At 58.0% G+C, this 13,439-nt stretch overlaps 4 protein-coding genes across 4 annotated transcripts; 3 read left to right on the forward strand and 1 right to left on the reverse strand.

Moving 5' to 3' along the window:
- Positions 1–62: 62 nt before the first annotated feature.
- On the forward strand, positions 63–3,218 carry LOC139790842 (circumsporozoite protein-like). Its single transcript, XM_071732639.1, has 4 exons — positions 63–155; positions 1,399–2,060; positions 2,575–2,669; positions 3,081–3,218. Exons 1-3 carry the CDS (start codon positions 63–65, stop codon positions 2,624–2,626), a joined length of 807 nt encoding a protein of 268 aa, XP_071588740.1. The 3' UTR covers positions 2,627–2,669; positions 3,081–3,218.
- On the forward strand, positions 3,123–4,814 carry DMAC2 (distal membrane arm assembly component 2). Its single transcript, XM_071732643.1, is given in 6 exon segments — positions 3,123–3,250; positions 3,996–4,067; positions 4,161–4,285; positions 4,378–4,418; positions 4,420–4,541; positions 4,623–4,814. Coding segments are annotated over 6 exon segments (558 nt in total). The 5' UTR covers positions 3,123–3,197; the 3' UTR covers positions 4,768–4,814.
- Positions 4,815–5,320: 506 nt separating this feature from the next.
- On the reverse strand, positions 5,321–10,898 carry BCKDHA (branched chain keto acid dehydrogenase E1 subunit alpha). Its single transcript, XM_071732642.1, has 9 exons — positions 10,789–10,898; positions 10,205–10,363; positions 9,507–9,593; positions 9,300–9,408; positions 8,332–8,493; positions 8,036–8,242; positions 6,925–7,066; positions 6,204–6,375; positions 5,321–5,524 (listed from the first exon to the last, which is right to left on the reverse strand). Exons 1-9 carry the CDS (start codon positions 10,876–10,878, stop codon positions 5,354–5,356), a joined length of 1,299 nt encoding a protein of 432 aa, XP_071588743.1. The 5' UTR covers positions 10,879–10,898; the 3' UTR covers positions 5,321–5,353.
- Positions 10,899–11,781: 883 nt separating this feature from the next.
- On the forward strand, positions 11,782–13,415 carry EXOSC5 (exosome component 5; the record flags this gene model as incomplete). The annotated part of the gene is given in 7 exon segments (XM_071732640.1): positions 11,782–11,796; positions 11,844–12,027; positions 12,120–12,233; positions 12,328–12,392; positions 12,394–12,450; positions 13,276–13,372; positions 13,375–13,415. Coding segments are annotated over 7 exon segments (573 nt in total), but the record flags the coding sequence as incomplete, so codon positions are not given.
- Between the last annotated feature and the right edge of the window lie 24 nt (positions 13,416–13,439).

The raw sequence follows: 13,439 nt of genomic DNA on the forward strand, positions 1-13,439 counted from the left end.
ACGCTGCGGAGATTTGTGTGGGGGCGCCCCCGTGTTGCCTAGATTTGCATAGCCACGCCCACATGCTGCCCAGCCACGCCCACATGCGGCCCGGCCACGCCCACCCCTGGCGGATTCTGGTGGAACTGAGGGGGAGGGGCGCGGGAAACTCCGCGGTTTGAGGAGGGAAAAAAGGGAAAAAAAGGGAAAAATGGGGCGGAATGGTGGGGTTTGGAGTTGGGGTCGTCCGGGAAGGGTAAAAATAATATATAAAAAAGAAAAATTAATTAAAAAAAAGGATAAAAAACTCGGAAGAGAAGGATTCGCAACTCGGAGTTGTCTGGCCAGGTTTTGGGGAAAAATCCTGGGATTTCAGGTCAAGGAAGGACCAAAAAATGATGAAGTGTCGGGAAAAAAGGGTCCCTGGGTTTTTGTGGGAAAATAAAAGGTGAAATAAGGTAAAATCGAGGGAAATAAAACAAAAATAGGAACGTAAAATAAGGAAATTAAAAAATGGAAATTAGGGGAAAAAGAGAAAAATAAAATAAATATAAAAAATTAAAAAGATAAAGTCAATAAGACTCCAAAATCAAACAGAAAGTAAAAAACCGAACGCAGAAAAAAAAATAAAATCGAGAAAATCCGAGAACAAAAAAAAAAAAAAAAAAAAAAAACAAACCCCAAAATCGCTAAAATGGAAAATTAAAAAAAAAAAAAAAATCCAAAAAAAAACCCCGAAACCGTCCCCAAACCCGAAGCCTCCGCACCTCTCCGCACCGGCGCTCGGGGCAGCCCCGTTCCCGGCCCCTCCCCCGCCCCTCCCGGCCCCTCCCGCAGCGGCGGAGCCGGCGCGGAGCTCGCGGCGCGGATTGGCGGGGGGCGGGGCGGGGGCTGCGCGGAGCGGCTGCGCGGGGTTTGTTTACACCGCCGGATTGCTCCGCTTCCAATCGGGTTCGGCTCCGCGTCCCTGCGCGGAGGAACCGCGGGACGAGCCCGAAACGCACTCGGCGAGAGGCTCCGCGCTTCTTTCCGCGCTTTTCCGCGCTTCCGCGACGCCTTTTTCCTCTTTCCTTCTGCCTGTTTCCTCTTCCTCCCCTCCATTTCCTCGTCTCTATTTCCTCTTCTTCCTCTTCCTCGCTTCCATTTCCTCTTCCTCCCCTCTATTTCCTCTTCCCTCTATTTCCTCTTCCCCTCAGCCATTTCCCCTCCCTTCTATTTCCTCTTCCTCTATTTCCTCTTCCTTCTCTCTATTTCCTCTTCCTCGCCTCTTTTCTCCTCAACTTCTCCACTCCCAACCCAACATTTCCTCTTCCAACCCAACTTTCCCAACTCCCAACCCAACTTCTCCACTTCCCAACCCAACATTCCCAACTCCCAACCCGACTTTTCCAACTCCCAACCCAGAAATACCAAAAATAGTTTTTTTTCCGGTTTTATTTGGTTTCCGCTCCTCCCCAGCAAACCAAAGAGTTTGGTTGGGCCCTTGGGGTTGTCTGGGCAACACTTGGGTTCTTCTCAGCTCTTCCGCTCCTCCTCAACACCAGCGCCAAGGTCAACGCCAACTGCAATCTCAACACCAAGCCCAACACCAACATCAACGCCAACTCCAACAGCAACGCCAATGCCAACATCAACGCCAACATCAGCATCAACATCAACGCCAACTCCAACATCAATACCAACACCAACGTCAACGCCAATGTCAACATCAACGCCAATGATAACGTCAACATCAACGCCATCGCCAAGGTCAACGTCAACATCAATGTCAATGCCAACGTCAACATCAACGCCAATGTCAACGCCAACGTCAACACCAAGGTCAACATCAACCCCAACGCCAACATCAACGCCAGCGTTAACATCGACGCCGATGCTAGCGTCAACGTCAACCCCCATTGCCAGCACCGACGTCAATGTCAACCCCAACGTCAATGCCAACGCCCTCCCAGCCCTGGGTTTGAGGGGGGAAGTGGGAAAAAAAGGATTTTGGTCCCATCTGTGGCTTTGCTGTCATCTCCCCCCCCCGGTTGTCACCTGATGGAGTTTGGGGGCCGTCACGTGACTGAAACCGCCCCTTGGTGCGTAGGGCGATGACATCACCGATGATGTCACAGGAGTAGAGGAGACTGGTTAGCAAGGGGGGACTGGTTAGTGGGGGGACTCCTTAGTGGGGAACTAGTTAGGGGGGGACTAGTGAGTGGGGGGACTAGTTTGTGGGGGGGACTAGTTAGTGCAAGGACTAGTTAGTGCAAGGACTACTTAGTGGGGGACTAGTGGAGGGACTGGTTAGTGGGGAGACTAGTAGGAGGGACTAGTTAGTGGAGGGACTGGTTAGTGGGGGGACTAGTTAGAGGAGGGACTAGTTAGTGGGAGGGACTAGTTAGTGGGGGACTGGTTAGTGGAGGGACTGGTTAGTGGGCGGACTAGTTAGTGGGGGGACTCTGTGGGGGGACTAGTTAGAGGAGGGACTAGTTAGTGGGGGGACTAGTTAAAGGGTAGAACCAGCCTCGCGGCGCTGCCTTCCGCCTCTCTGACGTCACCGGAAGCCCCGAACCCGCCCATTTCTGTGTTTCCCCCCCCAAATAATGAAAGGAGGCGTGGCCACAGAGCCGCTGGGCGTGGCCAAACCCCGGAAAGGGCGTGACCGGGCCTCACATGACGCGTTCAAGATGGCGGCGCTGAGGGCGGTGGGTGCAGCGCGGTCACCATGGAAACGCCCGGAACGGGAGGGGGGGGGGGGCCTCAATCTCCCTCATTTCACCCCAAAACCTTCCCCACCCCTCCCCGAGACCCCCACAAAAAAAGGCGGATTTTGACCCCCCCCCCATTTTTCTGTGTCCCCCCCCTTATATTTTGGGCCCCCTCTTATTTTTTTCTGCCCCCCCCCATTTTCCTATCACCCTGAGTTTTGTGATCCCCCCTTTTTTTCTGCCCCCCCCTCTTTTCCTTCCCCCCCTCATTTACTGCACCCCCCCTTTTATTCTCCCTCCCCATAATTAAGCCCCCCCCCAAAAAAAAACAATTTTGGGGGGGCTTTGCTCATGTTGGGGAAACTGAGGCAGGGACTGAAGTTTTTTCTTTGCTTTCCCTCCCTGCAGGTTTTGGGGGGCCGGGGGGGTCCTGGGAGGTTCCCCCCCCCCAGACTGAGCCGGGGGGCAGCAGGGGGGGGGCCCCTCCTGCAACTTCTGGGGCGATGGCTCCAGGGGGGGCACGAAATGGGGACCCCCTGGGAACTGCTGCAGAGAGAGAGGCTGAGGAGGAGAAACGCGTGAGGGGGGGCACTGGGGGGGGGATTTTGGGGGCTGGGGGGGGGATTGGGGGGGTACTTGTGGGTGTGGGGGGGGCTCAGGGGGAGGACTTGTGGGGAAGGGGAGGCATTTATGGGACTGGGGGGGACTTGGGGGGCTGGGGAGCATTGTGAGGCAGGGGGTGGATTGGGGGGGCACTGGGGAGGGTGGGGGGGGCACTGGGGAGGACTTGGGGGGCTATTATGGGGCTGGGGGGGGTGGGAGCTGGGGGGCATTTGTGGGGGTGGGGGGGGATTTGGGGGGCACATGAGGGACTGGGGGGGACACTGGGGGGGCTATTATGGGGCTGGGGGGGCACTGGGAGGGTAGGGGGGGAGCTGGGGGGGAGCTGGGGGGCCGGGGGGGGACTTGGGGGGCTATTAGGGGACTGGAGGGGCCACTGGGGTGGATGTAGGGGGGACTTGGGGCATTGTGGGGCTGAGGGGGGAATTGGGGGGGGACTTGGGGAGCTGGGGGGGACATTAATGGGGCTGGGGGTGGACTTGGGGGGTTTGGGGGGGGACTTAGGGGGCTGGGGGGATACTTGTGGGGCTGGGGGGGGGCTTGGGGGGCTATTATAGGGCTGGGGGGGACACTGGGGGGAATCTTGGGGGGGGCTGGGGGGTCCCCACACCCCTGTGGGGTGCAGGGTGTGGGGGTTCTCCCCCCGTTTTTGGTGTGCAGGGGCTGCTCCCCCCCTCACTCCCCCATTTTGTCCCCCTCCAGGTACCTCAGGGACATTCCTGGGGACAACGCCCGCGCCGCCATCTTCACCCTGTCCTGCGGGGGCAGGGTCAGGTCAGGCCCCCCCTCTTTTTTGGGCCCCCCCCCCTCTTTTTTTGGGGCCCTCCCCTCTTTTGGGGTCCTCACTCTTTGTGTGTCCCCCCCCAGATTTGAGGGGGACGAGGATTGGACCCCCCCGGGGGGTTCTTTGGACCCCCAGAAGCTCCGACTCCCAGTGGTGGCTTTGGACCTGAGCGGCACCTGCGTCACCTACGAGGGCCTGGACAACCTGGGTGAGGCCCCCCCTGGAAAAAAAAACCATAAAAAACCAATTTTTTAGGGTGTTTATGACTATTTGGTTTTTTTTTGGGGGGGTTTCCCTCAGTGTCCCTCCCTCAGCTGCAGCTTTTGGACCTCAGTGGCTGCCCCCCACGTCACGGATTGGGCCCTCGGCCGCCTCCAGGCTTTTGGGGCCACTTTGAGGGAGCTCTCAGTGGCCAAATGTCCCCAAGTCACCCAGAGGGGTTTGGCCGCTCTGCACCCCCTCCGGTGAGTCCTGGGGACAAATTCTTTTTTTTGGGGGGGATACATTTTTTGGGGTCCCCTTCCTCATTTTTTGTCCCCCCCAAGGGGTCTCCGGCGTTTGGACGTCACCGGGATCCCGGTTTCCAGCCCTGGTTTGGTTCGGATCCTCCTGGAAGAGGCTCTGCCAGGATGTCACATCCAGGGCTTGGAGTTGGGGACACTTGAGACACCTCCTCCCCCCCCACCTTGAGGCGTCCCTCCCCCAAATTAAATCCCAGTGCTGGCTTTTTCCCCCTTTTTTTGGATTTGGGTTTTTTTTGGGGGGATGGGGGGAAAGCAAGGAAAAGGTTTGGATGATTTGGGAGCCATCCCTGGAGCCCCTCCCAGAGGATTCCTGCTCCTAATCCCCTCCTCCAAGGGATTTAATCTCCTAATCCTAAGGGATTTAATCCCCAGGGATTTAATCCCCCCCTTCCAATAGGTTTAATCCCCCCCTTCCAAGGAATTTTATCCTTATTCCAAAAATCTGAATCCCCATTTAGTGTCCTGATCCCCCCCAAGGATTTTAATCCCCACTTGGAGGGGCTTGGGGGGGTCTAGGGGTTTTTTTGGGAAGGTTTTGGGATCATTTTTTGGGGAGATTTTGGAGAGGTTTTTGGAGAGGTTTTGGGGGGTTTTTGGGGTGGTTTTTTGGGGATGTTTTGGGGTTTTTTTGGAATGTTTTTATTGGGGGTGTTGGGGGAGGTTTTTGGGGGAGGTTTTTAGGGAGGTTTCTGGGAAAGGTTTTTGGGGTTTTCTGGGGGAGGTTTTTGGGGTTATTTTGGGTGGTTTTGGGGTCAGTGCTGGAAGTGCTGGAGGGGGTAGTGCTCCCCATAGTGCTGCAGGTGCCTCTCCAGGGCCATTCTCTGCCTCCGGAGGTTCGGGGGCATTTCCAGATAAACGTCAGAAAAAAGGAGCTGGGGGTTGGGCTTCAGCTTCTTCTCCTCCTGCTCGAAGGCTTCCATCACCTGAGGGATCCCAAAAAAACCCCAGGGATCTTCTCATCCTCATCCCGGGGATCTCCCTACCCCCAAAAAGTTCCCAAAAAATCTCGTGGGTCCCAGCCCAGATCCCCATGGATCCCACTCCAAATCCCCATGGATCCCTCCCTAGAATCCCAGGGATCCCAGATTCCTCCTCCAGATCCCCTCTGGATCCTACTCCAGATTCCTGGGAATCTCTCCACATGTCCCCCAAAAAACATGGATCCCACCCCAGCTCCCTATGGATTCCATTCCAGATCCCTATGGATCCCTCCCTAGGATCCCAGAATCACATGGATACCCCCCAGATCCCCATGGATCCCATTCCAGCTCCCCATGGATCCCCCCCCAGATCCCTCTGGATTCCTCTCCAGATTCCTGGGAATCTCTCCACATGTCCCTCCCCAAAAAACCATGGATCGCATTTGAGATCCCCATGGATCCCTGCCTAGGATCCCAGAATCCCATGAATCCCCCCCCCAGCTCCCTACAGATCCCACCCCAGATCCCCATGGATGCCTCCCATGGATCCCCCCCCAGATCCCCATGGATCCCCCCCCAGATCCCCATGGATCCCCCCTAGCTCCCTACGGATCCCCCCCCCCCATCCCCATGGATCCCTCCCATGGATCCCATCCCAGAATCCCATGGATCCCCTCAGTACCATTTTCCGGGAGCTTTTCCTCCACCCTTTCTCCTGCTCCTCATCCCACCACCCGCGGTGGAGCATGAAGAGCCGGAGCCTGGAGATGGGATGATCCTGTTTGTCCCAATAATTCACCTCATCCACGGAGCGGTAGGCAGAGCTGTCATCACTGGTGCTGTGGTGCCCGATCCTCCACAGACAAACCCAAAAAAAAAACCCCAAAAAACATTTTTGGGGGAAGGTGAGGAAATGGCGGCCGCAAGGGCGAGCGATGGAGGAGGGGAAAAAATCCCCAAAAAATCTTGGGGGGGTCAGTGCTTGGATGAGGAAGGGCTGGATGGGGAGGTCTGGAAAGGGGGGAATCAAAAATCCCCTAAAAAAGGGGTTTTCTGGGTTTTTTTTTTGCGTGGCTTGGCCTAGCGGGAGGCCAAGGCCTCGATGAGGAAGGGTTGGGTGGGTGAGGAGCTTAAAAAGCCCCTAAAAAAGGTGATTTTGGGGGGAGGGGTGATCATGGATTTGATGGGGAAGGGCTGGATGGCCAACACTGAAGGGGGGGGCAGTCAAAAAACCCAAAAAATTGTGGGGTTTTGGGATTTCTGGCTGGCTGGGCCTAACAGTAGGCCAAGGCCCCAATGAGGAAGGGTCTGGCGGTTGATTCTTAGGGGGGGGGGGGATAAAAAACGCCCCCCAAAGGTGTTGTGTTTATTTTTGGGGGGTTTTTTTGGCAAGGGGGCCCTACCTGTAGGTCATGGCTTCGATGAGCACGGGTTGGTTCTCGGCCACGGCGCGGCGCCGCGCTTCCTTCGTGGCATTGTAGACGGCGAAGACGTCGTTGCCGTCCACCCGGATGGAAACCAAACCATAGCCCGGGCCCCGCGCCGCTGGGGGAGCCCCAAGGGATCAACCCCCACCCCCTTCACACCCCCTTGGAACCTCTTAAGCCCCTTTTACACCCCCTTGGAACCTCCCCCCCTCCTTCCTCTGCCTTTACTCCTCTTCCCAACCCTTCCAATCCCCTTCCCACCCCCTTGTAGACCCCTAACCCCTTCCTCTTCCTTTCCCAACCTTTCCAATCCCCTTCCCACCCCTTGTAGATTCCCAACCCCCTCCTCTTCCTTTCCTCTTCCTTTCCCACCCCTTCCAATCCCCTTTCCACCTCTTCCCAACTCTTCCAATCCCCTTCCCACCCCTTTGTAGACTTCCAACCCCTTCCTCTTCCTTTCCTCTTCCTTCCCATCCCCTCCCAACCCTTCCAATCCTCTTTCCACCTCTTCCCAACCCTTCCAATCCCCTTCCCACCCCCTTGTAGACTCTTAACCCCTTCCTCTTCCTTTCCCAACTCTTCCAATCCCCTTCCTACACCCTTGTAGACTTCCTTGACCTTTTCCTCTTCCTTTCCCAACCCTTCCAATCCCCCTCCCAACCCTTCCAATCCCCTTCCCACCCCCTTGTAGACCCCTAACCCCTTCCTCTTCCTTTCCCAACCCTTCCAATCCCCTTGTAGACTCTTAACCCCCTTCCTCTTCCCTTCCACTCCCTCCCACCCCTTCCAATCCCCTTCTTAACTCTTTCATCCCCTTCCCACCCCCTTGTACCCTTCCCCCCCCTTCCTCTGCCTTTACTCCTCTTCCCAACCCTTCCAATCTCCTTGTAGACTCTTAACCCCCTTCCTCTTCCTTTCCCAACTCTTCCAATCCCCCTCCCAACCCTTCCAATCCCCTTTCCACCCCCTCCCAACCCTTCCAATCCCCTTCCCAACTCTTCCAGTCCCTTCCCCACCCCCTTGTAGAACCTCAACCCTTTTCCTCTCCCATCCCACCCCCTCCCCACCCTCCCGCAGCCTCCCTCACCGATGCCGTCGCCCCGGTACTGCTCGGAGGTGGGGGTGGAGATGGCATAACCGTTGTTGCGGCAGAAGAAGACGATTGGACACTCCAAGGTGGCGGCGAAGTTGAACCCGGCGTGGGCGTCCCCCTCACTGGCCGCCCCCTCCCCGAAGTAGCAGACGACGGCGCGGTCGGCGTCCGCGCGTTTGATGGCGTAAGCGGCACCCACGGCTGCGTGGGGTGGGGGAGGGGGTGAGGAGGGTGGGGTGGGTGCGTGGGGGGAGTGGGGGGGTGATGGGGGTCAAGGGGGGAGAGGGCACCTTGAGGGATCTGAGTGGCCAAGGGGGAGGAGATGGTGACAAAATGGCGGTCGCGACAGCCATAGTGGACGGGCATCTGGCGGCCTTTGGCGGGGTCACTGGAGTTGCCATAGCACTGAGCCATGAAGAGGTCCAAGGGGTAACCCCGGTACATGAGGACGCCTGGGGAGAGAGGGGAGGGGAGAGGTGGGGGAGGGGAAGGCCTCCGAGGTGAGGGCGGATGAGCATGGAGCCAAGATGGCCGACAGCCGCCACGGAAGCACGGGAGAGTTTGAGGTGGAGAAGAACATGGAGGTTGTGGAGGCTGACCGTTGAATCAACATGGCCGACAGACACCACTGAACCATGGGAGAGTTTGGGGTGGAGAATACGGAGGTCATGGAGATGAACAATGGAATCATGGGAGAGTTTGGGATGGAGAAAAGCATGAAGGTCATGACCCATTGACCCAACATGGCTGTCAGACCCCATGGAATTGTGGGAGAGTTTGAGGTGGAGAACATGGAGGTCATGGAGATCACCACCCATTGAGCCAACATGGCTGACAGACACCAATCAACAATGGAGTCATGGAAGAGTTTGGGATGGAGAAGGACTTGGAGGTCATGACCCATTGAGCCAACATGGCCAACAGACACCAAGGACATGGGAGAGTTTGGGGTGGAGAAGAACATGGAGGTCATGGAGGTCATGACCCACGGACCCAAGATGGCCGACAGACCCCATGGAATCATGGGAGAGTTTGGGATGGAGAAGAACATGGAGGCCATGACCCATTGAGCCAAGATGGCTGCCGGCCACCGTGGGAGCCAAGCCAAGGTTGGGGACAGTCCCCCCCGTCCCCCCTGTCCCCTGTATCTCCCATACCCCCCCTGTGTCCCCCATATCCCCCATGTCCCCCCGTGTCCCCCCTGTCCCCCGTGTCCCCCGTGTCCCCCATGTCCCCCCCTGTCCCCCGTGTCCCCCACCTGCCTCCCGGTACTGCCCAAACACCAGGTCCGTGTCCTCCAGCGCAGCAGCACTGCCCACGTGTGTCCCCTCCTCCCCATAGTTGGTCATGTAAAAGGAGATCCTGCCCTGGGGGGTACACAGGGGGGTCCTCAGTGTGTCCCCTGTCCCCTCCCCACCCCCACTCCTGTCCCCACCCCCCCCGTGTCCCCCTGTTCCCCCCCCACCTGGCGCTGGGACTCGTAGAGGACCCGATCCATGGTGTTGAGCAGCGTCATGGTCCTGTAGAGCTTCAGCACCAGCTCCTTGGGCAGCTGGGGGTCACGTGACATCATGTGATGTCATGTGATGTCACACGATGTCATGTGATGTCACACGGTGGCTGCCGGGGGGGGGTCAGGGGCTGCTGGGGTCTCACGGACGCAGAGAGTGCAGGGTTGGGTGGCACGGGTGGCATCTCGTGGGTGGGCATCACGTGATCAGGGTGACACACGTGACCATCACGTTAGGGTATGACCATCACATGTTCGGGGTACCACACATGTGACCATCATGTGTTCACCACACATGACCATTACATGGGTGTCACACACATGACCATCACGTTAGGGGTGCCACACACATGATCATCACATGTTCAGGGTACTACATACATGACCTTCGCATGGTCAGGCTACTACACACATGACCATCACATGTTAGGTGTGACACACACCTGACCATCACATGTTAGGGTATGACTATCATGTGTTCAGGGTTCCACACACATGACCTTCACATGTTCAGGGTGCCACACATGTCACCATCACATGTTCAAGGTACCACACACATGACCATCGCATGTTCAGGGTACCAGCCCCGTGACTCTCCCCCGTGGGACGTGTCCCCCGCCTGTCCCCGTGCCCACGCGTGTCCCTGCTGTCACCTGTGGGTCCTGGGAGGGGCTGAGGATGTGGCCCTGCCGGTCCATGACGCGGTACACGGGGATTCCCGGGATGGAGCTGGGCTGGATGAATTCCAGGCGCTCCGCAAACTCCGCGGAGGCTCCCGGGAACTGCGGCCGCTCCCCCCCGGAGGGGAAATCCTGGGGACAGGGACGCGGGGGAGGGGGTGACACCCCCTTCAGTGTCACAAAAAGGAGCCCCAGGGGCACCTCCTGGGGACAGGGAGAGGATGGGGGAGACAGGGACAAGATGGGGGGGGCCGGGAAAGGATGAGGGGGACAGGGAGAGGATTGGGGGGGTAGGGGGACAGGGACAAATTGGGGGGCAGGGACAGGATGGGGGGACACGAGGTGGGGACAAAATGGGGGACAGGATGGGGGGACACAGGGAATGGGGACAGTTTGGGGCCCCCGAGATGGCCCCAGGACCGTGGGGAGGCGCCGATGGGAGGGGACCCCGTGGGGGGCTGGAGCCAGGGGGGTGACAACACGAGGCCACTGTCCCCATGTCCCCCCTGTCCCCTCGTGTCCCCCCCGTGTCCCCAGTGTCCCCAGCCCCCACTCACGCCCGTGCTGCAGCTCCGAACCGAACCGGGACCGGGGCTGGGGGGGAACCGAAAGCGGAGCCGAACCCGGAGCGCAGCCATGGCCGCCATCTTGTGGGCGGGGCCAGGGAAGGGGGCGAATATATAAAGAGGGCGTGGTCTGTGGAACAGGGGGCGTGGTTTATATGGAGGGGGCGTGGTATCGGCTAAAGGGGACGGGGTTATGGGCGTGGGTTTTTTTTGTATGGGCGTGGTTTAATCCCAATAAGGCAATAATGTGGGCGTGGATTGTGTATAGGGGCGTGGTTTATTCTCAATATGGCGATTTTGTGGGCGTGGTTTATTCTCAGACAATAATGTGGGCGTGGTTTTGTGATTGGAGGTGTGGTTTGATTCAATATGGCGTTGTTGTGGGCGTGGTTTTTTATAGGGGCGTGGTTTAATCCCAATAAGGCAATAATGGGGGCGTGGTCTATTCCCAATAGGCTGATTGTGTGGGCGTGACGGGGGGGGGTGGTTTAATAGCGAGTGCGAGCTTTGCGGGCGTGATTTGTGCATGGGAGGCGTGGCTTAATGCCTATAGGGCGATTTTGTGGGCGTTGTTTTGGGGGCGTGGCTTAGCTTGCAGTGGACCCCATCGTGGGTGTGGCTTGTTATTAGGGGGCGTGGCTTAATACCAATAGGGCATTTTTGTGGGCGACTCTAGGGGGCGTGGCTTAGCTTGCGGCGGACCCCGTTGTGGGCGTGGTTTGTTATTAAGGGGCGTGTCTTGATCCTAATAGGGCTGTGCTGTGGCCGAGGTTCTATATGGGCGTGGTTTAACCCAAATAAGGAAAAGATTGTGGGCGTGGTTTGTCTACGGGGGCGTGGCTTAATCCAAATAGGGCGATGTTGTGGCCGTGTCTAGGGCCATGGCTTATCCTGAAGGGGCCTCATTTGTGGGCGTGGTTTATAGTAGGGGGCGTGGTTTAATCCACGCGTTGTCATTATGGGCGGGACAATGCAAATAAAGACATGAGCGTGGTTTGGGTGAGTGGGCGTGGTTTGGGAATGCGTTTGGGCGTGGCTTGGGGCAGGGTGGGCGTGGCTTGGGGGCCGCTGGGCGTGGCTTGGGGCAGAGCGCGGGTCCCGGCGGAAGCGGCGGGAAAGGAGGAGGAGGAAGACGGGAAAATGGCGGCGGGGGGGGCTGCTGCTTGCGGCCTTTTTCCTGCCAGCAGGGATTGCTCTCCCGGCCCGACGGCTCCGCCGCTTTCCTGCAAGGTGCGCTGGGACCTCCTCCTCTTTTGTTCCCTTTTTCCGCCTTTTTTTCCCTCTTTTTTCCCCTCTTTACCCTCGGTCCTCTCCTTCCCCAGGGGAGACCTCGGTGATCGCCGGGCTCTACGGCCCCGCTGAGGTGAAAAGCAGCAAAGAACTCGCTGACCGGGCGGTTCTGGAGGTTCTGCTGCGCCCCAAGGTGGGGCTGCCAGGTGGGTGCCCCTCCCCTACTTTCCCCCCCAGCCCTCCACCCCGGGATGTATGGAGGGGTCCTTGGGGTGACCCCCGGTTCGGTTCCGCTCGCAGGGGTTCTGGAACGGAGCCGGGAGCAGCTTTTGAGGCGAACTTGTGAGACGGTGCTGCTGGGGGGTGCTGCACCCCCGCTCCGCCATCACTCTCGTCCTCCAGGTGCTGAGCGACGCCGGGTCTGTATCCTGACACCCCCAGATCCCAAGGGAAGATCCCTCAGGATGGATCCCGACACCCCCAGATCCCAGGGGGAGGATTCCCCAGATCCCTTGGGGGGAATCCCCAAGCTCGCAGATGCCAGGGGGGATCCCAACACCCCCAGATCCCGAGGGCAAAATCCCTCAGGATGGATCCCAACACACCCAGATCCCTCAGGGAGGATTCCCCAGATCCTGGGGGGGATTCCTAAGTTCCCAGATCCCTCAGGATGGATCCCAAAACCCCCAGATCCCAGGGGGGATCCCTCAGGATGGATCCCAAATCTCCTGTAGGCTCCCAGATCTCTCAGGATGAATCCCAATAGCCACAGATCCCAAGGGGAGGATTCCCCAGATTCCTTGGGGGGGGATTCCCAAGCTCCCAAATCCCAGGGGGGGATCCCAACAGCTTGGATGGAACAGGGATGATAAATAGGAAAAAAATTACTAAATCTCGACAAATCTACAGGGAAATTGATCCCACGTTCCTTCCCCCTTTTCCCCAGTAACTCTCAGGTCACCCCTGAGGCTCCAGGGCAGCCCTGGGAAAATCCAGGCTGGAATTTTGGAGGCAGGAAAACAGGGATTGAGGCTGGGATGGAGCAGGAGCAGAGGCAGAGGAAGGGATGGAATCCTCCCAGGATGCTGAAGCAAACAGGGGGAGGGGAAAAAAGGGAATGAAAAAGAGGTTTGGAATCATTCTGAGAATCATGGAGAGAAGGGGGGGGGGGGGTTTGTGTTGGTTTTTATTTTTATTTAGTTTTTTGAGGGGGGATCTCCCCCTCCCCATCCTTAACCCCCCCCCCAGCTCCTCTCCTGCTGCCTGAACGCGGCTTCCATGGCCCTGCTGGACGCGGGGCTCCCCCTCTCCTCCCTCTTCTGCGGCGTCACCTGCGCCCTTGACCCCAGGGCGCCATCGTCCTGGACCCCACAGCCCCCCAGGAGCAGGTGGGAACCCGAGACCCTCAAATA

The sequence above is a fragment of the Heliangelus exortis genome, unplaced genomic scaffold (genome assembly GCF_036169615.1).
Source record: "Heliangelus exortis unplaced genomic scaffold, bHelExo1.hap1 Scaffold_279, whole genome shotgun sequence".
NCBI lineage: Eukaryota > Metazoa > Chordata > Aves > Apodiformes > Trochilidae > Heliangelus > Heliangelus exortis.